Here is a 24,543-nt window from a genome sequence, read left to right on the forward strand (position 1 = left end):
AAACTCCATGATAGCTGGTGTGGTAGGTGGGAGGGGAAGGCTGTCAAATAACTATATGTGTAGACGTATCAAGAGAGAGAGAGAGGACTAGGTAGCTAGTCCGTGTCCCCGTGGGTTTATATGTATCATCAAAGAAGACTAGCTCAATATGACTTTTATATTAGGACTCTACTCGTTTTGTCAGTGGACACCTTGTTGGTGTGTTCATGAAGCCCTCACCCACCAACCTAGTTGGTGGCATGCTTCATCATCGCCCACCCACTAACACATTAGGTGTTACTGGGTGGGCCCGATAATGAAGTATGCCACCAACTAGGTTGGTGGGGAGGGCTTCATGAACACACCAACAAGGTGTCCACTGACAAAACGAGTCAGAGTCCTAAAATAAAAGTCATATTGAGCTAGTCTTCTTTGATGATACAAATAACTATATGTATTGGCTGATATGCCTGTGAAGAGTCTTATATGCTTATAAATAAAATAAAATTCCCATTAACTGGATTAAATGATGATGAAGACCCTCATGTATATGAGCAGCATTCAGTGGCCAAGTACCACTTCATAATTACATGGACAGCTTCTTATAACTATGAGCAGCACCCATGCAGAGGAATATCCCATCTGCACAGGTAATGCCATCATGACACACTACTGGCCTTCTCCCATACCATTCGCAGGATTTGACTCAGTCGGCACAGTGATCTCTGGTATGGAGTCAGTGAGGTGATAGAAGGCAGGGAGAACATGGGATTGCTGTCATTTGTCAGTTTTCCACCACCACGTTGAGTAGCATAGTCTGTAGCACAAACTTGAAGCAGTAGTCAGTCTTGCTAAGAAGTGGCACCTGGCGGGCCAGCAGGAGTACCTGGTTGTGGCACAGACATTAATTTCAGTCAGAGCCCAGTCTGCAGTGTAACTGCATGACTCCTTAAGGGTAAAAAAGATCCGGGTCTGTAGAGAAGAGCAGGAGAAGACGGGTTAAAGACGAATCACCAAACTGCTCACGGACAGATCTAACAGTGGCCTGAATGGATACAAAGGAACCCAACCACCAGGTGCCTGCCTCCAAGTCTACTGGTAAACATTGTCCATCCCCTCTGGTGTTCATATGTCTCTTTGTGACAACTTCCACCGTAATCCACTATGCCCTTAACCGTCACAGTGCCACACCTTCAGTTGCCATGCTGTTTCTGCAGCCATCCTCTACTCTTGCTACTTTAGTCTAGCATTCGCTCTGACTAGCCCATAGAAAACATTCTACTGGCATCACAAATTTCCTGACTATGCTTTTCACTCTAGGAGCTATACTTAACCTTTTTTCTGCTTTTGTTTTGGTTGAGCCTACTACAATTTGCCACACTCTTTCATCTCTTCTTATCTCAAGAACAGTTGACCAGGTATGTTACTACTTATTGAACCATTCATATTCTCTTGATCTTCTGCTTTGTATTTCCCATCGACATTTAGGACACCCCAGTTTCATTTCATGGACTACTTCTCTGTAGATAGCCCAACTCGTTATCTTACTTTTCTTTCATTGTGTTACTCAGTTTGACTTTGTGTTATGTAGTACTGGATCCACTGCTTCATTTGAAAAAAATTAAGCGCTAGGTCCCATCTTGGAAGGCCACTACAGCCTTAGCACCAATCCCCTGCCAGCACTGCCGATAACGGTACCAACATAACACTAAACCATCGTTCTGCTACAAGTGTGACAATTCAGACTATTTCAGGACACACAAAGCTATAATGATGGCATGACAGGCAGGTATGATTAATTTTCAATGTGATTTTCCTTCATAAACACGGTTTTTGTGCTCATCTCAGAAATTAAAAAGGCAGCGCCACCATGTGATGGACTGATACTAGAGCCAGTGCTGAAAATTAAGAACATGTGCCAAGCACCAGAGACCACCGGCACAAATTAAGCACTGACTAGATCATGCCTTGATTTCTTCACCCTAGGCCTTCAAAGCTAAATACATTGTCATTCTGGCTTCCCATATCACCTCAGTCCATTTCCTTGCCTCCCATATTGTTTCTTTCATCTTAGATTTCTCACCTCTCCTCAGATCAGCTCAGAACGATGCTATTAGTTTTCTCTCTTCTCACATTTTTTTTGCCATTTCTCTTTTCAATCATTGCAATCTCTGTTTCTGTTTTATCCCCTCACCAACTAATCCTTTCATGATTAACTTGCACATCGATAATAAGTTAAAGAAAACCCGGAATGCGCTACATACCCCAAAGACTGCAGTTGGCTTCCGCTTCACATACTCTTATCTTTCTCTAATTCGCTCTCTTTTCCTCCCATATCTGTCTTCTGGTTTTCAAATCGGACACAAACTCTGTCAATTTCACTGAAGCTTACACTTTTTCTTTTCACACTAATCTTAAGACTTTGGATTTCACTTCTTATCTCCTTACAAAGATTTTACAAAAGAGCCAGATACGTTCCAGGTAAACAAAGCAGAAGAGTCAGCAAAGCATAGCTTAGTGCAACAAAATGCAGATTATCTTCCAGGGAGCCAAGATGCCTGGCAGCTGCTTATGTTGGATGACTGCAGAAACCCATTTCTACTTGGTTAGTCAGCAATTCTGAAGGCCGCACACAATTACTGCCGCCATGTAAGGCAAAGGCTTCATTGCTTTAATCAATGTACTAATTATGTCGCACCGAAGGCAATAATTGATTGACTGCATCCCCAATAGGATGAGATGGCCTTTTGTAGGGGGTAAGATGAGAGTTTTCCGAGCTCCTCAAAATATGAGCATCAAGTATCTGATCAGCACACACACTCATGCATACACCATATTGAAGGAGTGCACCTTTACTCCTTTCTTGGTCTCCAAGGAGGTATTTAGTGATCACACATTGATAATAATCTGCTTTCTGTGAAAAGCCTTTGTTTTATAATATTATTTTTTAATCTGGCACACTGAAGTAGGTTAGGTGTCGGAAAAAATGATACTTGTTTTGAAATATTAAAACTCAAAAACATCACGAGGATGCAAGGTGTTACAAACACAAAAACACAAAAGCTAAGAGGATGAATGAGAAAATCCAACCTTACGCACACCAATAGACAATATATTGCTGGGCTTACCAGCTGCTGACCAATCCTGTCCCGTCTTGATGTGGGGGTTGTTTTTCTACATGTTGCCTTGAACATTGTAAAGCACTCTGATACCCGCAAGGGTCATGTTCGCCCTATATCAAACTTTATAAATAAATAGCATCAGCAACTTGTAGCCCTTATATTTGTTTTTTAATTGGATAAAATATATTCTTGGCTAGAGCAAAACCTAACAAATAATCGTTTAGCATAATTCAACTTAACAGGTACACCAGTTCCTTTATTTATTTTCCTACAATAAAAATAATAAACTCAATTTGTGTATAACTTGTCTACAAAATTATTTTTTTGACAGAGATTTGCTCAGAAGGAAATTAGCCTAAATATTTCAAAATCACTCACAGTGCAAAAAAATATTTTTGCTCACTTACCTTGGTGGAATATAATTTTTTCTGTCTTCCACTAATTTCTGACCATGAATCTTCTTTCGTAAACTATGTCCATGTCACATGGTTTTAACAGCCATGATCACCTGGCTACAAAGGGCTGCAGCAATAAGTCCTGTTAAGAGCCAAAGGCCAGGCCAGGGTCAGTGGTGTAATGCAAAATGAAGGGGTTCCCCTGTAGCATGTGACAAGGGCCCCGAGTCTCCCATATTTCCCAGGTAGTCATTGGCGCTGGGCTGAACAGGGGCCCCCTCTAAGGGTTGGCACCCCCTGGAGGGTATCAACCTTTAGAGGTGCAGGGCCTGCAAGGGGCTTGCATTATGCCCCTGGCCAATGCATTGTTTATCCTGCCACAAATTGCTTGATGACAAGTTCCCCCTGTATTGAGAGTCAATACAGAGGAGCTGGGGAGTTGAGGAGATGAGGAACCCTATCATCTCCAGCTCCATAGTGATAAGTACCTCATTCCAGAAAAAACTGAGATGGTGTTATATAGGCTGATTAGCATTGTCAAAGGTTGCCTAGTGAGCAGGAGGTGACCGGATAAGGCAACAATTGAAAGGCATCTCCTGCTCTCACATAGCATTCACGCCAGTGCTTTTTCAAATTAAACTCAGAACATTTGATTTGCTCCTCATTAAAATATGGCTTTTACAATTTAGAAATCAGCTTAATCTCCACCCCCTTTGTAAATATATTCAACTTGAGTGATTTATGAGATCAATTAACTATTACTGTAAAGATCCAAGAGTCGTTTCCGCAGGAGTACCAGGAACCGAAGCCAAGCCCAACCCGTCCCCCCTGCACCTCTTGTGTCTATCAAACTCTAGAACACAATGGTGGTATGGAGGGAAAGGAGGGAACAAAACAAGGGAAGGAAAGGGAGAAAACATGACTCCACAGTCTGGTATCCCTCAAGGCGGAAGCAGGTGCTAAAAGGAATGGGTTAGGTTAATACAAAGCAACAATAAATAATAATCAAACACTTGATACATAGACGTTTTTATCTTACCTAGAATAAGGCAAGCAGTCACTTAGGTCTACAGGTTGCTTTGTTTTCAAGCATATTTACTGAACCACGCCCCCAAATGGAAAAGCCTGATGTCAGCCTATTAAAGCGAGAAGAAAGATATTTCCCCCAGGTCTCTCAATGAACATCTATAAAAGGGAGAAGGTTCTATCCTCTTCTTACCATGCAGTGCTCTTGGACTAACTAAGTATCAGGTTTGTACTAAATACTGGTCTTCTCATGGGCTTATCTAAAACATAGCAATGCAAAAGTAAGCAAAAAGGGAATCTTATGTCAGGGTAGTTATAATAATATAGGCACAAAAGCACCTTACCAGATCTTCATGCCCCTGCACTGTGACGAATGCCAGCTTCCATAATAACACCAGTGAGTCCAAATAAAGAAATATATATGGGAAGAATCAACCTGGCGGACCACAACTCCCACAATCCCCCTGGAGAACTCCAAAACCCACGCCCTGCAAGTCCGGCCGATCGACGGAACTGTGTGTCCGGCCAATAGGCGGAACCGCACAACACAGGCACAGAGTCCCCCGAGGGGAAGGAGAGAAGACAGCCGGCTCAGGAGGTCAGGGGATATAGGGAATATAGGGTCCGTCAAATAGACAGTGGAGACGGAGGACCATCAAAGCAGCTCGGAAGAAGGAGGCAATGAGGAGACACTAGAAGTGCTCCAAACAGAAGCCAGAATCACACTAAGCTCCCGACTCAGCAACAGACACAGGAGGGAGCAACAGACGGAGAACGCCAATCCAGAACAGCAGTGAATCGACGGAAAGGGCTCTACGGAAGTGACGTGCCGCAAACAGCAAGCGAGAACACTAGAACGTGAAGCCCAGAGTAGCGGGCAAGTCAGGCTTTAGACTCTTGCCTGACCCCCTCGCGCATGCGCGTTACTGGGCGGCCATCTTTGTCAGGCAGCGCCAACTGGCCGGAATACTGGCAGGCGTGACAATTACTCCGTGGAGTTAAATGTAAGATCACTTTTAAATGTTCGGTTTACATTTCTCGGTGTGCAAACCTCTCTGTAATGATCTAACTAGTCACCTATTTATTTTAGGACTTTTTATATGTTTTTTTTTCTGGTTGGTTTGCACTGCACTGAGGAGAAAAAGCTGCCCTCATCCTTTTGACCTCTCTGTGGCCTCCAATACTGTCTCCCTCAACACACTCATCTTAAGACTCCACGAGATTGGCAAACAAGGATCTGCTCTCAACTGGATCTGTTTTTCCTCGTGGGAAGAACCCAAAAGGTCAGGCTGCCACCCTTCACATCAGAGACTAAAGAAACTGATATGTGGTTTCTCCCAAGGATCATTACTCATCCCCATTCTTTTCAACATATACATGGCACTGCTCACTAACATCATCCGATCACAAGGTATCATCGTCTTCTCCTACACGAATGACAACCAACTCATCCTCTCCCTGACGGGCAAGACAAACACCACCAGAATCAACTTTACCAACTGCAAGATTATGGTAGCAGACTGGATGCCAACCAACTGCATGAAGCTCAACTCCGACAAGACGGAAATACTGATCTTTGGCAGCAAGACCTCCCCATGGCACTCCACTTGGCGGCCGTCAGAGCTAGGACCAACACCCACAACCACAGACCACGCAAGAAATCTAGGGATCATCCTAAATGACAAGCTCAACATGACGGCTCAAGTCAATGCAGTGTTCACCTCCTGCTTCAACATCCTACACATGCTGTAAAAGGTCTTCAAATGGTTGCCTCAGAAGACCAGTTGGACGGTCAAACAAGCACTCATCACCAGTAGGCTGGACTATGGCAACACACTCTACGCAGGAATCTCCAAACAACTCCTCCACAGACACCAGACCATCCAGAATGCAGCAGCAAGACTCATACTCAGCCTCCCATCCTGCACCTACATCAAACTGCCCCCCCAGGAAGCTTCACTGGCTCCTCATTCACAAGTGCAGCTAATTCAAGCTTCTCACGCACACATACAAATCCCTACACAACACAGGACCAGAATACCTGACCAGCCGTAAAACACTTTCTCCAACCCACCAGACACCTACACACTGCCTCAGTCTCACTCGCACACAAGCCCCACATCCACAAAATCAAAACGGCAGGTCGTTCATTCTCCTACATCGCACAAAAGGCATGGAAAAACCTCCCTCACAGATCAGAGCCTCCTTCTCACTCATTGAGTTCGAAAGAAGCTGTAGACCTGGCTCTTCATATAAGCACCTTGGGGCCACACACCTACACACCTTGTCCAACAACTCGATACCCTCTCGGTGATTAGTGCGCTATACAAATCCTCATAACATAACACTGTACAAAATTAATTCATGAGTGGTATATCCAGTGCTCTGGGGTAAAGTGCTTGGAGAATCCACAGGGCAGCTGCTCTCATATCATGGTGCTGGGTTCCTCCAATAATTTAGTGACTCTTGCTCTGAGGGGCATAATACATAAAGAGGTGTTTTAAGGCATAGGCAAAGTGAGCAATTTCCCAAGGCTCTACCTTGCAGAGGGCAGTAATGTTACTCATAAAAAACAAAGTATTTTTCTGATTTGACAGCCGATCATGCTTAAACTCTTTTTCTGGGCCAAATTTGCTATAAGTTTACGCCACTGCAATGTCAGGCAAAGTGATGAAAGGTGAAGTTAACTCTTGCTGGGGGTTTTACTTTCCATTGTAATACTATGTTTGCACTGTACAAGGTACCCTTTTCTCATTGTAAGTACATCTTTGTGCTGCTTCGTACCAGTTTTTGTTGGGGGGCATTACTTAGGTGTAACTTGGGTGGATTAGCGCAAGCATCCTGAGTTTTTGACATAAAGTTCGATCTACTACTGTGACCTGAATAGGCTTTGTGCTAAAAAAATATAATACGTCCTAGAAGCAAGTGTTTAAATGGATAAGGGTTTTCATTTCTACAAACATTCCACACATTGCATGTGTGCTGCACTAACTGCACAGCACATCACACCACACATAAGTGTGCAATATTTAAGAATATTTCCAGATGTAGGATTCCTATAGGAAGTTATGCTTCCAGTACAAATCCTATGCAATACAGCATGCTCACACCAGGGGCGGCTCTAGGCTCATGGCAGCCCTGGGCAGGGAGCGTAGGTAGGGGGCCCCTGAAGAGAGGGTCCGGGCGGGTGGAGCGCGGAGGCCAGTGAAGAGGGGGGGGGGGGGGGGTCAGGGTGTTTGGAAGTGGAACAGAGCCAGAAGTCGCCAAATCCCTGCCAGGGGCCGCCACACAAATATGTATCCATCCTCAGAGGATTCTTATATTAAGGATATATATTGGCGGGGTGGCCCCTGGGGTTTGGCGGCCCTGTGCAGGTGCGCAGCTTGCACATGCCTTAGGCCGCCCCTGCTCACACCTATGCACCGTGGTTCAAAGGTTGCCTGTGATACTAGGCTGCATGTTTGTGCACCACAGAAGCGGTATTAAGAGACAGCAGGCCATTATAATGAATACAGTTGGCTCTGTGCTGCTTTCTCCCCCTTCTGAAGTGCAGCGCAGCACAACAGATTTGGTTAAGGCACTGCATTGAGCTAAAAATTAATAAACCTACTCCTTAGGGTTCATGCCAGCTCTGCCCGGCCTTAATCCTCACACTCTGTGGCAGATGGTGGCAATTCATTATTCTATGTCGTTTCTCCCTCCTTTCTCCACCTTACCTGTTCTGTCATAAGCCGCTCTCTTAACCTCTCACTGTAGCTCTACTTCCCCATATCCCTTCATCTCCTTGTGCTCGCCGCTTTGACTACCTCTCCTTTGACTACCTCATTTCACCCTCAATAAAGTCAATTTACCTCAATCAACTTCATCTTCTTCCACCTCTCTCGTGGCTTTGCTCCTCTCTCTATCACTCTCTGTGTCTACATCTATTGCTATCACTCCTAATGCCCGATCTCTACCTCAACTCTCTCTCTCTCTACCTCATCTCTCCCTCACTACCTCACTGCTCTTTTTCCATCTGACATCCCTGGATCTCTCCTTTGTCTAATTCACTTCTCACACAACCTCATCTCTATTTTTACTTCAGCACTCTATCTGTAGGCCTCTCCTCCCTTTCTTCTACCTCTCTCTGAGCCCTCCCTCTCTATCTCATTTCTCTCTCTATCTCGCACTTTCCTCAGAACCTCACCTCATTCTACCTCACTGCTCGAATCTCTCTCACTACCCAGTCTTTCAGTTTACCACACTATTAGTTCACTACCACAAGTTTCCACCTCCCCTTTCTTCCAATTTTATCTGCCCCTTTCCTTCACCTCTAAACATCAGACTCCTTTCTGGCTACCTATATTTCTCTACATCTACCCCCTTTTTCTCTTTTTTCAACTCCTCTCTCTCTCCCACTCTCTCTCGCTCTCTCACACACATACAAACACACACATGCAAACACATCTTTTTCTGGGGTTCCTTCTCCATTTCAACTCACCCCTCCAACGCAATTCTTTCTCTTAACTTCGTTCTTTACAGATCTCTCTACCTCACCGTCTCTTTTTCTCTATCGCAAAACTCTACCTCCATATGAAACTCCCCTATCTTTCTTTATTTTATGTCTCTCAACTTCCTTTGTTCGCTCTATACCACATTTTGCTTTCTACCCCTCACTCGTCTCTTCACCATCTGTTTTATGTGCTTTTTCTCATTTTGCTCTCTTTCTACCTTGCATCCCTTAGTTTTGTCTGTCTGTCTACTTCTACCTCTTGCTGCCTTACTTTTCTTTAAATCAGCGTTCTCTGCATTACCTCTGTCTATCTACCTCACCTCTGAGTAGGCACCCCTCAGCCTCCCTCTACATTTCCTTCTCCATATCTTTAGCTCTAACTTACACTCTACTATACACTAAAATCGTACCTATTTCTCTACCTATATCTTACCCTTTCTACCTCTCTTTATCTTTCCTTCTATTTACTTCACATTTATCCATTTAGTTTTCTCTGTACCATAAAAATCTTTCCACATCACCTATCTTAAACCCTTTCAGTGTCTACTTCACGTCTCTCTCTATACTGTTCTCTTTATGTGTCTTTTCCATCTCCTTTATCCCACCCCATCCCATTTCTCTTACTCAGCGAAGCGACATGTTACTGTGTATCCAAAAAACTGCACAAATGTAACAATCATTGGTAAATCTCATAGTTCTCGCCTATTCAAGAGCTATTGGGTTTGTCAACAACTTTGATTTAGCCATGTTATATGGTATACAGCCGCACAGCAATACTGCAGCAGGGCTGAAAGTAAAACAGGCATTTGCAATGCAATAGGTCTCGTATTTAAGCAAGTTTAAGCTATTGACATTGTAAATGACAATGCCTTTTATTTACTTTTTAAAAACCAAAACATAAATAAAAGTCATTCATTTGTAATGCCAATAGCTAAAACTCACATAAATGCGAGACCTATCGCATTGCAAATGCATGTTTAAATTCAGTGCACCCAAATTGCCTCATCGGAGGGACTTCTCTCATTGACGCCTCATTTTGCAATGGCTTTGATACAGACGCTAATCTCTAATGCTACAGGTTGCAATGATGGCATCCGGTGGTTGGTCTAGAGGTAGTATAGTAACTAACCCAGTTATTATCCAATTCCCGAGCAAAAAACACTGCAAACACTGAAAACACAGCCCTGCTACTTGAATTGCACCAGGCATCAGTGAAAATCTGAATATAGCTATTTTCAATCGGATGTGCAGCAGATAATCAGCTATGCGACAAAAAAAAGTAATCTGACAATTTCGGTGTAAAATTTCTACTGTAATCTTGTATTCTTTTAATGTTTACTTTCCCTGTTTACTTATTTAAATAGTTTTATATAGCCCATACTACAACGGGAAGAAAGCGTGCATTGTCATGTCTGTTGGGACACTTCATATTTTAAAAGTTAAAGTAAATAAAAACAGTAATTTAAAACATAGCTCATATGTCATAAAACCATCCTAGAATAAGGAGCACTTCACTTTCTGTCTTCTTTCGCCCTCTGTCCGACCGGAAGACAATTTCTTACACCGTGACCGCAGGAAGGGTCCGAATATTTCCACATTGGCACCGGAAACATAGCATAGTCACTTGCAAGTAATAATCCTTTTTACTTTTATCACTCCGGAAGTGTTTCCGAATAGTAAAACAATGCCAGAAATACCTTCTGCAAATATAGTTTTATAAGTAAAAGTGATCTCACACTTGATGCCAGGATGCTTGAGCCTCCTGCCAGACTCGAAACTGTTTCCCCAGTGTCAGAGTCGAACGCCCTAGCTGTTAAGCCACATCCTCCATGTTTACATGGCCCGTACAATAGGAGAAGTCAGAAAGTAATAAAGTGCTCCTGTTTCCAACAGAACATTCATATAAACAATGTGCTGATCACGCCATGGCACATCATTTTTAATAAATTGCCTAACCACAGCTAGAAAATTCAGCAGTGAGTCCAGCGTGTAGCTGTAAGGGCGCAGATGGCATGGACAGGGTAAGTGACATTAAGGCTCTGAAGTGGCCTAGGCACAGTTTAGAGCTTTATAAAACTTCTAACAGACAATGATAACAAGGAGGTTCGGTTTTCAATAAAAATACTGTAATCCCCGGATGAAAGGAGGCACCCAAGGAGGTTCGGTTTTTAATAAAAATACTGTAATCCCCGGATAAAAGGAGACACCCAAGGAGGTTCGGTTTTTAATAAAAATACCGTAATCCCCAGATGAAAGGATGAGCATAAGGAGGTTCGGTGCTGAATAAAAATACTGTGTTGTCCGGATGAAAGGAGGCGTCCTCGGAGGTTCGGTGCTGAATAAAAATAGCGTGTTCCCTAAATGAAATGAGGCGCCCACGGAAGTTCGGTGTTAAATAAATACACATTATCGCCGGATGAAAGGAGGCGCTCCCCAACATGTGCGTTATTCCAGGGCACCTCATGTTCGCCTTTAAAGCGCTGCCCCTTCACTTTGCAAAAACTATTAGTGTCCTTTCTCGTTGTATATTTGCAGTACAGTCCTCCTTAGAATTATCGCTAGGTCAAGTGACTCCAACTGCAAGGAAAGGGGCGAAGCCTGATTTATACTGGTCCTTGTCTATAGGGGCACTGAATAGCAAAAAATAACAGAACTTAATGCGCCCCAGTGCAATCAACCGACTTAGTGAACTTCAAGCACTGCACTGACCACTTTTGGTGTGCCTCCATAATGCTAAATAAAACAACATTTGAACAGAGCACCAGATTGAAAATCTTAATGTAAATCAGCAAGTTCAGAGAAATGCATTGTGTGTAAGACTGGCAGAGCTTCGAATGCGCCTGCCTTGGTATAGGAGGGGTGTAACGTGAAACTGCCCACTGCTCCGCTTCCTTGAAACGACTGCGGAATTCGGCAGCTTGTAAACCCCCTCAGAGGGGGCACAGTATATTTTGGGGCAGTCTCAAGTGGCAGAGGAGGCCAGCTATGTGTGAAGCACCGGGGTTTATTTGAATTATTCCATGGTTCAATGGCAACAGAGTCGGTGCACTCACGGGCATCCTGCGAAGAGTAAACCCTCGGGCCGTTAGCCTGAGAGGCTTTCTGATGAGGCGAGGCGGGAGAAGCGACAACTGGGGAGCCGGAGCTCGGAGCACGCCGATTCAGGCTTGGTTTCGCTGAAACTCAACCTACTCGCATATTTACAAGGGATAAAATGCGCGGGGCGCGTGACCTCTGACACCGGGCAAGCAAAGCTACCGGGTTACTCAACAGCTGTTTAACTGTAGCTAGCCCTAAACCTGAGAGGTCGCGAGCCTTGAATGTGGATTCCGGGACTTTTTGGACCGAGCTGAATGTTGCTCGTGGGTTTAAGTAGAAGCGAGTACGGGCGTGAGTGTAAATTGAGGAGTGAAGGTTTACAGAACTTTAAGATTAAATTTGGTCTTCCTTCGGAGTTCTCCCCGGAGCTCTGGGTAATTTGAGACATCCCACTTGGACGGGCTTGTCTGAATTCCTTCTGCCGTAAAAGGTTTCTTATCTTTATGGGGCCATGTCTGTGGCCCCATAAAGAAAAAAAAAACTTTTGCAGCAGAAGGAAGTCAGACGAGCCCATCCAAGTGGGCTATCTGTAAAAGAGAAAAGTGTACGTCATCAACACCTCTTTCCCAAAGGCTGGCCACCGTTTAGCATAAACGGTGACGCCGGCCAATGGGAAAGAGGGGCGGGGCTTAAAGCCCGCTAGTGAAAGCTCCTTAAGATCATAAGATCTCGCCAGCGAGACTGCACATGCGCAGCCTATGAAGGCTCAATCTAAAAAAAAGGATTATGACAGTGTCAATGCTAGCCACACAATAAAGCTTTGAAAAAGATTTTAACCAAATGGCACAGCAGCCACGCTGCTGTCCAACATGACAAAGAAAACACATTAGCAAAATTGATACATCTTGCATCGGCAAGACCTACTGGCTTTGCAATGCTTAGAGAAAATAGCCCTATTGTACTGCCAGAGCATTTTTGTAGTGAGAGTGGGTAGAGGGGAAAAAGGGCAAACACCAAAGGGGGTGGGGAAGGCACCAGGCAGGCAACAATGGGGGGACTGGTGCTGGAGAACACAGGGGAGCAACGGCATGGTGAGGATGTAGGGGGAATTGCTCTAGCAGCAACAATGGGAGGGCAGTTAAGAAGTCAATGAGTGCACATAAATCTGGGGTGTAACAGTGCTATACAACTTGTGAGTGCTGAGGAGTCCAGCATGCTGGCATCATGGCGTATTTTCTCATTTTTGCAATAACTCATACAATATCATGAACTTGATTTATAGAACTGTGTCACTGATTTCAAAGGTTTCAAAGGTTGATTCAATGTGTGGCCATGGTGGTTAAGATGTGATGAGAAAGTCTTACAGTGTGTATGCACCCTGGTGCTTTATTTCTGTCCTGAGTGCCAGCTACGCATTGAAGATGCTTTCCTGTTTCGTGTCAGGTTTGATTCCTTGCATATATATCTTGTATGGATCTATTCTTCACATGTGGTAGAATGTGTCAAAGGAAGCTAGCCACCTCTGTGAGCTAGGCAATCCTGTAAAAGGATACATTTTCAAAACCCATATTTATAAAGTTAATCGCTTCATAGAGGAAAAGTGAGAATAAGTGATTGAATTGTAGCGGAGACCTTTTTGGTGGCAGATTAAAGCCCTATGTAAACAGGGGAAGAACGGCAGTGAAATAAACATGTGGGTTCATTGTGCCAGCCCAGTGAACCAGTTCACAGGAGGGTTAAAATGATATCTCAGGAACAGCGGCCAGCTCAGTTCCACTGGATTCGCTCACAAAGTTCCCCATTGTATTTTCTCTTTTCTTTCCGCAGGAAGCCTTTACATTCAGGGGAAGTATGGTCTACTTGCCACTGCCGAAACAAGCCCAGACCTTGATCTTACTTGCCACAACTACCAACAAGAAATGATCTGCTAAACTGAGCTCTGCAGGAGAAGCCAGTGAGATTTACCGCTACCTGTGTATCACTGCGCCTAATAACAAACATAACTGTAAGAGGCATTCTGAAGTAAGATGTGGCATTTATGTCTTGGTAAATATCTGCAGGATTTGCATATCCATTGCCTACAATGCAAATAAAAGTGACTGCCGGGTAAAACAGTCTCAAGTCTGACTTCAGTCTGGCTCATGTACTCGGCGGGAGGGATGGTAAACAGCAACAGCAGGAGCAATGATGATGGGGAAGCAAGATGGAAAAATAAGATCTTGAATCCAAGCGAGCAGTGCAAAGACACTAACAAAGACATTAATCAGAACTTTGTTCAATGCTCCATTCAAGGAGCAATCACACAAAGAGAAAGTGGAACTGGCACGGCCTGGCAAATAAGAAGCATGGAAATAAGAGTGACTAGGAAGCCAACCAATGGTAAATAATGGGAGGGTTCTTAGCCGTCTTAAATTTAATTTCACAAATGATCTTGCAAGAGACAGTGCATTTTAATATTATGCATCAGTCGACTAAACACCTAGCAAGTTACCCATATCATGTTATTCGTACAACGGCTGTAACAAGCTGGTTTGACAATGAATGCCACATAAAATGTTGCTGTTGTAAGTAAAATAAATCTAGATACAAACTCAAAAAGAATTGGCTTAATCTTTCTTTTGATACAGATTGGCAATCAGATATCGGGTATCCTGAGCTTTCAAATATTTTTGCATACTCTGTTTAACATATAATTCCATATTGTTCTGCAGTAGAGGGGCTTCAATAAGCTGAAAAGGAGTAATACATGTAAAGCTGTTTCAAACAGGGGGCCCCAAAATATATCCAGCCTGAGGCCTACTAATCGTTAGCGGTCACTTGAGTACACAATCTTTTGAAAAGTTTTTCACAAAGAATTTGCTCAACCTGGTCCTGAATATGCTTCAGTGGCGGCTCCTACGCTAAGGCGGAGGAGCATCGCCCACTGCTTTAAAGCAGTGAAAGAAAGATATAAAAGAATAATAACTTGAGGTTATCATTATTAAATGTTTTCCTGCTGCTGGCAGCTTTGCGGGAGGGGCGGGCTGCTCTGAGGACAGAGGAGCAGGGAAGGAGTGGTTTGGCCACTCCAGGTGCCCTCTCAGGCCAGCCAAACTGCCATGTGTACTTTGCATATTCTACACCCAGGCTGCATTACAGCCTGTGTGGAGAACATGCCCAGAGCCCTAGCCCCTGTCTGCGCACTGAACCACGGTGCTTAGACCAATCACAAGGCTGCATTGATGCCTTGTGATAGGCTTAGGGGAACCAATCCCAACGCTGCACTGCAACGCTGTGCTTGGGTCAGGGGAGCCTCAGCTTGGGTGCTTTCTGTTTGGAACACCGGCCAGGAGAGAGGACGGCGGGACGATGGTGGAGAGGCACAGCAAGGGGGTACTTTTTTCTTTTTTTACACCAACTGAACCTCCCCCCACCCTTGCCCCGCCACCCCAGATGGGTGCCTCCCGCTTCCGATATGCTTTTGAAATCAAGCATGCAGATAATTTCGCCCTTAACCTGCAAATGTTAACAAACAAATCACTTCAGAAAGTGGTTAATATATTTAAAAATCCTCAGTGATGCTTGCTTCTGTAAGGAGACAGGTTGCATTAATCAATTATAATTCACAAAACTCACAAGCATACTAAAATATGGATAAAAGGGTAGTAGGGTAACAGTACTATCACCACTTTGCTAAATGAAAATTAGGTCAATTTAATGAATGAGCCCCTCTCTTGAGAATGCCATGATTGGCAGTTTCCACTTGAAACAATTAAAAAGCCAAAAACGTGCACAGGGTTCTAAGGAAAGCGTCATGTTCCCTGTGCTTGTAACTTGAATCTGTGGTGAAAATGTTAGATACATAGGCTATGTTGGAGAGGCGGGAGGCAATAGGTGAAGAGCATGATTAATGTTTCCTTTGTCGTGTACATAACACTTCTTGTTTTCTACATGCAGGTCATATGTCATAACTCTGAACTTGCTTAGTTTTTGAGTGCTCATGTTCACATTGAGCTATTTTTGAAGAAAAAAAAAGGTTCTTTGAATTGTTCCTTCTAAATCAGGAGTGTGACCTTAGGACATTGTTGCTGTGCTTGTCATTCAACCAATCACATAATATTACAAAGCATTGAATACCAAAAATAGGCAATTGTTTCAGCAAGCAGGCAATCCAGTATTGTGATTAGTTTTGCCTAAAGTCAAATTATAATGCAGATACAATGGATAACATGGATAATTCTGTAGTTGTTTTATGGAACCTCTGTAATTTTGTGGGACTTCTTTTGAAAATAGAAAAAAATTGTATTTTTTGGTACAAGCACCAAGTTGTCAACTGGTCAGTCTGTCCTAAAACTGAGGTAGAACTCGTCAATCAAGGGCGGACTTTGTACGCCTATTTAGAGGCTCTGGTCGGTCATTAAGATCACCATATTTCCATGAAGGCCAATTTCTGTTCTCCAAAACAGACCAAAATAAAAATGTCGGCTGATGGTTGGAAGTCCGTCCCTTTGGTGAGTCCATTGTTGGTGCATGGGTCAAAGAATTTCAAGCAAGTCTTACCTTGTACGCAGCTTGCCTCATGAACTGCTTCGCAGGCTGCTTCCAGATGGCGGGCACTGTAATGACCCATCGGACGTCAGCAGCTGCGTAGTCACAGCCCGCTTGATCACTCAGCTCCTAGGCAAAAGTTACGTGCGTTAAAGCATACATTCACACATTTATTTCACATTTATAAAAAGCCAGTCCCCGCTTTCTTTTTTTGGCGCACCAGTAATTGTCATATGAAACAGCAAGAACAAAGCCTGTAGATGTGATTCACTTAAGAACACGGGCTTAATTAACTTACTGCCACACTCCCATCATCATTGTCCTTTTTAAATCTTTTTTCTTGCCACTGTCATCTAAAGGAAGCTCGCCCTACTCACTGGCCCTCCTTTTCTGCATTTTGTTTTCTTTGAAATAAACGTTTGCCAGCTTTGTGTTCAGTGGATCTGTGCCCAGATTACAGAACGGGCGCACCGTTCCAGTCTGCTCCAGGGACACCTTTCAAAAGGTGCATCTGGTGCAGACCAGGATAGTGGCCCTAATACCATGAGTGTGAGCCGCAGGGCAGCCGCAAACTTTAGGAGCCTTGGTATCACTGCATTCAGTGAAAGACAGGGCGGCTGCTTCAAGCCCCTCTGTGTGTCACAGTGCAGCCGCCTGAGCTTTTAAAGAGGGGACAGAGATCCCTCTGCAGGCTGGTGAAGTGAGTTAAATGCACCCATATGCTGGGGAATGTCTGAGGCCTCCATGGGACCTCCATTGCCCTCTCCACAGGTCTCCTTCTTGGGGTGCACTAACAATGCGCCAACTTTTTGGGGAAACTATCAGTGCACCACCTAAGTGCCTGTTTGCCTCTGTGCCAGTGTCTGGGCACTGGCACAGATGAGAGACAATGTGATTCCCTCATTTGCATGGGGTCCACTCCCACATGCACATTAGAGAACACCCTCTTAAGAAAGCACTGGCACTACATGTGTGGTAACTACCAGCATTACAAAAGGGACCACAGAAAGAGTCTGCTCCCCCTTTCTTAACACAATAATGCACGCAAGTGCACAAATCCAAAACACACACTGGTTGCTCCCCAGGGTACTGTGCATAATAAGGCCCCTGTTGTTTTTTTCTTTTTTTTTAAGTGTGTAAGGATGTGAGCAGTCAGGCTTAACAAGTTTTCACAGCAATGGACCTACCCTGGAGGCAGCCAAACGCCCCTCCCCCATTTGTTTTATTCTGCTCTTCCTTCTATTGTATAAAGATATGTTTCACTCACCTTCTAACATGTTTTACTTGTCTCCCCTTCAGAAAAGCCTTGCACACCAAAACCAATGTATGCTCATATTCTGAAACATAGTCAGAAAAGTGTTATCAATCCATTTTTATTATAGAACTGCTGGGTCCGAACTGAAGTGGTTTTGGAAGGCAAAAGAGGGATGGGTCGGAATGCTACCCCAAATGATTGTCAGTGGCTAGACAAATTGGTAGTATTCCTTCCATCACCTTTTGTGTTTTTATGTATTAGGGGTTACACAGAGCGAATACTTTTTGTGGTGGTCAAGGATGTCAACTAAGGCCAACAAGGGCAATGAACATAGTTAGTTTAAAGTTGTCTGTCATAACCCCTTTCAAAGGGCCACAGGGCTCGTATGGCCCTATGGGCCCAACCATGGTGATTGAGGTCTTTTACTCCAGATATCATGGGGCCCGACCTAATATGGATCCTGCTCAACTGTACCAAGTTTCACTTCTGGACTTGACTCTCATTGGTAGTTCTGGTCTAGAAACAACAAATCAATGACAAGCCAAATACCTGATTTTATAAGAAAAAGAAGTATTTTATTTTGAACTCTACACAAGCAAAGAATTATGACATTCAAATGCAATAACACAGTCCCCCTGAGGAGGGGCTTTAGTGGTGGTCAGGAAAATTTCTGCCCCACCCTCTTTCGTGTAACGTTTTCAAAGTTATTCCCTATTCACTTGTGGTCGCATCAAGAAAAGCAAACTATTAGGCTGTACTAAAGAATTCTCCCTCCACGCGGAGTTGAGGGCAGTTTCCTCGCAGTGCAGGTCCAACCCACGAGTTGTAGCTACAATCTCACCTTTGGGCGGCAACCCAAATACTTTGGCAACATTGGAACCTGCAGCTCCTCGTGGTATATGAGGTTGCCAAGCCACACAATGATACAGGAGCAGGATCTACAAGCCTCAGTGTCCCGGCCCAGACAGTCACAAGTCTTGGAACTCCTTGAAATAGTACTGGATTGGTGCCCCCTTCTGGCATACGAGGTCACTGCATTGTGGCGGTACAGGTGTAGCAAGACCTGCATGGTGCTCAACATACAGCTGTCTGCGGAAGCCCTCTCCTGGCATACACGCATCACCAAAAACAATCTTACACATGTGCAATGGCCCAATGGGTGCTCAGCCAAATACCCACACAGGGAGTCCTCATGGTATGGCTCCCAACGGGACCTTGCCCCTCCAACGCTCTCCTTTTCCTCACAGGGCACACTAGTCTTGACAAGCAGACAGGCTCTGGTGCTTCAGGCTCCAGGGCAGGTGGCTGTGAGATCACTTGGTGTTATCCCCTCACCTAGAAGGGAGACTAGCAGGCCTTGGCCCACAGTCCTGGTCACTGCCATAGGTCTTGCAGAGCTTCCCCTTCTCTCACAGTGTATCTGGCTGCTTGGCAAATAACTTTTAGGGGACTCAACCTCCCCCTCTTATAGTCCTTTTCCAAACACCAAATGTGATTCAGGGTTGGGGTCTTTGAAGTTCTATGTTGGGGTCTGCTTCTGTTGCAGTGGGCTTTTTTCCTTTTCATTTTGCTTCATGAAAGAGGTCTGCCACCGCAGGCATGACTTGGAAGCTGATTATACACTGCACAATTCATGGGAGTGACTAAAGTTCATACCTTGAAATCTGCCACTGTGATATGTGCATCAAACGGTTACCCCAGCCCCCCAGGACCCCAGCCCTTCTCTTTATGATTCTCTCATGAGCCCCATCTCCCTTCCTGAGATGTGTCCAGGCCCTTTCCTTGTGCTCTATCACTGAATCAAAAATCAGTCTTCTGAAATGTAATGAAGTCTCTTCCTTTGACCTCTATTGCGTCTCTACCCAGGTCACAGGAATGCAGCAATACATAAATCTGTTGGGGGGTGGGGAATCTGTCACAGGGGAGTCCTCTACTCCTCATGTCTTTACCAGGCAGGCCTGGGCTTTCCAAAGTGGAACCCAGGGTCCTCCATGTACTGTACAAGTGCAGGCACGCTTGCATGCAGTGTACATCCACAGTGCATTTACTGCAAAGCACTTTTACCTCTCTGCATTGTACAATTGCATCTATGCATGCAGTCAGTACATAGTCTGCATGTGCGCACTGTTCAGCCCTGAAGCTTTTCTATCTTTAATCATGGTGTGCTACTTACTACCAGCACACACACTCGCAATGTGCATGCTGCACAATACTTCACCCTTCACGTGCTGTACTCCACTGAAACACACATACATCCAGTACATGCTTTAGCCGCACATGCACTGAACAGCACTACATCTTTCATATCAGGCATTTCTCACAGGCATACACATGCTCAGCACATGAACTGTTCTCAGAGTACTACACAGTACTGCTCTATCTCTGTACTGTACCCTTCTCAGGCACACATACAACTATGCAGATTTACTACTTCTGCGCAGAGCAGCACTCCACATCTACCCGATATAGGCCACGGGTGAGTTAAGCACACAGTAGCGGAACATTAAAAAAAGGTGAGTAAGTCTGTAGGGCTCACTCCAGTGAGGCAGGGTAAAAAGATCCTGCTCACTACTACTGATCAGTACACTGCCACCACCATGCTTATGCTGCTAACTTCTCGTGAAGGTGCTAGCCTTCGACCACTATGAGAGTAGTGCTTTGGACACCTTTTCTAAGACGTCAATCCATGAGACAGGCCTATGCCATGGCGTACAAGCATGATACGTGTTTGTTGGCCTATGAAAAAAAACAGCATCAAGAAGCCATAAAACAGTCCAGTTGGTCACTCAAAGCAGGGGTACATGCAGAGGACTTTCCCCTCCGAAACCGGTCAATGAAGGCAACCATTGATTCTTCCTTTGAGCATCAGAAGCTGCCTGGGAACTGTGACATTTAATTGTTTTGCATACAAAGTTCAGATAACTGATTTAGAAAAAATAAGATTTGGGAATGAATGGAAGTCTCATTCCAAAACCTTTATCAAGGTGACAGAGCTCTTCCAATATCTGTAGATTCTGGAAAAACTCTTGTCAGCTGAGGGGAATAATTAATTTCTGTTAGTCCTGTTGATTCTAGTTGCAATAGTTGAAACCAAGCAAACCTGCATGCACCTCAAGGTCTTGTGCTTGCTCACCAACACGGAAGCTGCCACAAGCCGACATGAAGTCTGGACTGGTCTCAGGGGACCCATATGGCTTTTTAGGATTCCAGGAATTCGCACAACTAGATTAACAGCTTCCCTGTTGAACCTGAAGTGGCAATTGATTTTCCAATAGCTTTGTGCCAACTGACAGTGCTCATCCTAGTCGTAAAAGCATTTTTGTTCTGTGCTGAAGATTTGCTTACTCATTACAGACAGTCGGCCACCAGCCCTTCACCAGCCCTTCCATGCATGCTGGCCCCGACTTGATCGATAAGTGGCGGCTCCCGGCAGTAACACCATCCTTATGAGGATGTGGTTTTCTTGAGGCTCAATGTGCGCAGCTGAAATGCTCCTGAATTATTGAGAGTGGCGCATCATCTTTTATGATGCATCTATTTTTGTAGCACATAATGAAGAGCTGCTCAATATCCCTGGAGTAATGCGAAGGCAAGGTCATTTAAGGCTTTCGCTTTTTTACGTTAATGAACAGCAGCATGCCTTAATTCCATAAATACTTGTGAAGAAAAAAGTAACTGGGCAAAATCAATAAATAGGTCCCTGAGGGGTTCTCTGTATGGAGAAAAAAGGTTTTGCACAGGAGGAAGACAACTCTTGGAGAGCCTGTGAACATGGGCTTCCCTAGAGGACAGAGCCTACATGAAGATCCATGGGGGGTAAACAGCCTTTACAACGAAACTTTTACAACGCACTACCATTATGACGCAACCATTACAACGAAAACCATTACAACGCATTGCACTGGGGGGCGCTCTAGGATAGGGAATAGATTTAATTTACTATCCAACACCTTCCCTACTATCCACGGGGACTGGAGTTGCAATAGTAAATTAAACTATTCACTATCCAGCACCCCAAAGCGATATGCGTTGTAATGGTATGCGTTGCGTTGTAACGGCATGCATGGTAAAAGCATGCGTTGTAACGTCATACATCCTCCATGGGGACTTACTCCTGGCTGCTGTGCCAGTAAGGGTGCTACGACACTGCCTTGCAGTGAGTGGGCTGGCATGTCCTCAGAGGCCTTATGCAGTAAAAGAGAGTATGGTGGGGCTGCCCTGCTCACTTTACCCTCCAGAGCTGCAGACAGAGGACTGTGTCTGCATTCAGTTAGAGATGGCGCAGAGAAGGACTAGAACGGTGCAGGATGGCAGTTTTGCAACTGTGAACAGGAGACCCAAATACTGGAAAAGTGGTGAACTGTGCAGGGTTGTGAGGTTGTAGCCTCAATTACATTGAGAGCATCACTGGGAATGGGACTGGACTCTGTGGGCTTGCCTTGTATGATGCTAGTGCCTGCTGCTCTTTATGGTGGCATTAAGCCATGGTCAGTCAGGGGGGCCCTATCATGCCACTGATTTTGATAATGTGGGCACCATCCCTTGTGGGGAGATACCAGGAGAAAATGTGCTATGCCACACATGTGCTGTGTGCCACATGGGGTTGGGGGTAAATGCCATATGTCCTGGCACTTTAGCTGATTCTTGATAAAACATTACTAAATTTAGCAATAAAAAGTGAAGCAAGGACTGGACCAGGAGACCTCACAGCTTCAGAAATCAATCTTGGTAGGGAACAATGGGGGATTCCATGTATTGGAGAGAAAAATTGGATCCCATTCATAAACAACCTGATCTCCGTCACAAATCTAGAGCCATGCAATAGTTCGCTTAATCCAACGACCCCCAGCGGGAGATACCCCTTCGGAGGTCATTTGTGCACTATACAAGTACTGGATTTACATTTTACAATTCACACATTAATGGAGGCGTCCTGGAATTGAAGAATCAAGAACAAAGAATGAAAGCACTAGCTGTATTTTTTGGGGTACTGAAAGAAAGAAAAAAAGGGAGACGTGAAGAGAAATGAAAATCATGCTCAAAGACAATGTTGACCTCATTTGTGCAGATGAATTGTAATTAAACAGAGTCTAGTATTTTTATATTGTTTTACATTTAAAATAAATATACAACATTAATTTATATTAATATTTAACAAAAAGAATATTTGTATACATTTTTTGAGTTAACTAATCTTTTTTACTTTATCTTGTAGCATTATACGACCCCACAGTCAGGGTGGAGATCTCTTGATGGTTAAGGAAGAATTAAAAAAGTTTATTAAACTGTGTAATAAATTAGTAAAAATATGTTTATGGTAAATAATAATACAAATTAATTTTAAATATGTATTTCAAATGTACAACTAAATAAGCTACAACCCTGATAACGTAATTGTGAATGAAATCGTTAAATATTATATTCGAAATACTAAATTAAATACAAAATCTTTTGTCGAAGTTAAAGTTACAAAAATGGTTCCCACATAAAATAAATATTTTTATTAGACATTAATAATGATTAAAAGTGATATAAAGAATACATGAAAAGTAGTTTCATTATATTTTTTAAATAGAAACTAAGGTTACATTAATGTATAAATCCAAAAATAGTTGTCAAAATATGTTATAATTAAATACTAAATATTTGACTTAAAAGAAATTGTAAACATTAGGTTAAATTTATATTTTTAACCATTTAAAATAATTATATTTAACATTATTTCCAATAGGTTTTTTATTTCAAGCCCCCGTTTCTGACATTTCTTATGGGAGAGTGTTGCAGTATCAGTTGCTAACAATGTGCTATGCAGGACGTACAATTTTTTTTTGTCTGGCAGTAGTAACTTACACTCATAACTTTGCCTTCTTATTCTTTTTCAGGGGGTGTAGAATGCAAATCAATCCTTTTGAGCAACTTTAAACTCACATTTTGAGAATAGTCACAAGTAGTAACGTTACTCAAAACTGTAAGAGTAAATTTACATATATAAATTACTCACAAGTGTAAGTTACCATTTGAGTAGACCTACTGGTGTTAGACAGTTTGGTGATAATGTGGAAGAGATGACTGAAAGCACAGCCAATTATGGTAGTCGGATTTTAATCTATTAGAGGGGAAGTCTTCTAGATGTATGAAAGGAATGTCAGCCAGAGAAGAAGTGATTTGCCTTGCACAGCTGGTCTGATTTTCTTCCTTCATTCAGAGACAAAGTCTTAAAGATGTTCCAGAGGCTGACATCATTGCAGTGCCTTGGTCAGACCGTATTGCAGCTATAGTGATTATGATAGCTTGGCAACAAAACATGAAAGAGAATGCTGGGTCTGTAACAACTCTGTCCTCGTAAATATGGTGCTATGAGAAGAGAGCAAACACAAGGAGATGATGGACAGAGCACTGAAACGAGTCCCAGATCTGGGTTGAATTCATCATCGTTCTTTAGCTCACTTCGCCACCCCAGTTCATACGTAGCCATATGCAAATCAGTCTTGTCCCTGTTGCTCATGGGAACAATCCAGCCCTAACTGCCAAGCCAGGTCTTCCCTGGATCGGAATCAAGCATCCTGAGACCAGTTTTGTGGTAATGCCCCTTATCAGCCAGGCTAGCGTAAATCCTGTGGCATAGTTAGCAAGGGACCCACGTCTGAGCATAACCTGCCAATTTAGGGCAAACAAAGCAAACACAAGAAGATGATGGATGGAGCATTG

At 43.7% G+C, this 24,543-nt stretch overlaps 1 protein-coding gene across 1 annotated transcript in view; it reads right to left on the reverse strand.

Annotated features, from left to right (window-relative positions):
• Positions 1 to 24,543, reverse strand: part of HSPA12A (heat shock protein family A (Hsp70) member 12A) — a 420,841-nt gene that overhangs the window by 132,765 nt on the left and 263,533 nt on the right. Inside the window, exon 6 of the mRNA XM_086922909.1 lies at positions 16,593 to 16,709. Within this exon, the coding sequence (XP_086779035.1) occupies positions 16,593 to 16,709 (117 nt within the window). The remainder of the gene's footprint in view (positions 1 to 16,592; positions 16,710 to 24,543) is intronic.

The sequence above is a fragment of the Lissotriton vulgaris genome, chromosome 5, assembly GCF_964263255.1.
Source record: "Lissotriton vulgaris chromosome 5, aLisVul1.2, whole genome shotgun sequence".
In the NCBI taxonomy this organism is placed as follows: Eukaryota; Metazoa; Chordata; class Amphibia; order Caudata; family Salamandridae; genus Lissotriton; species Lissotriton vulgaris.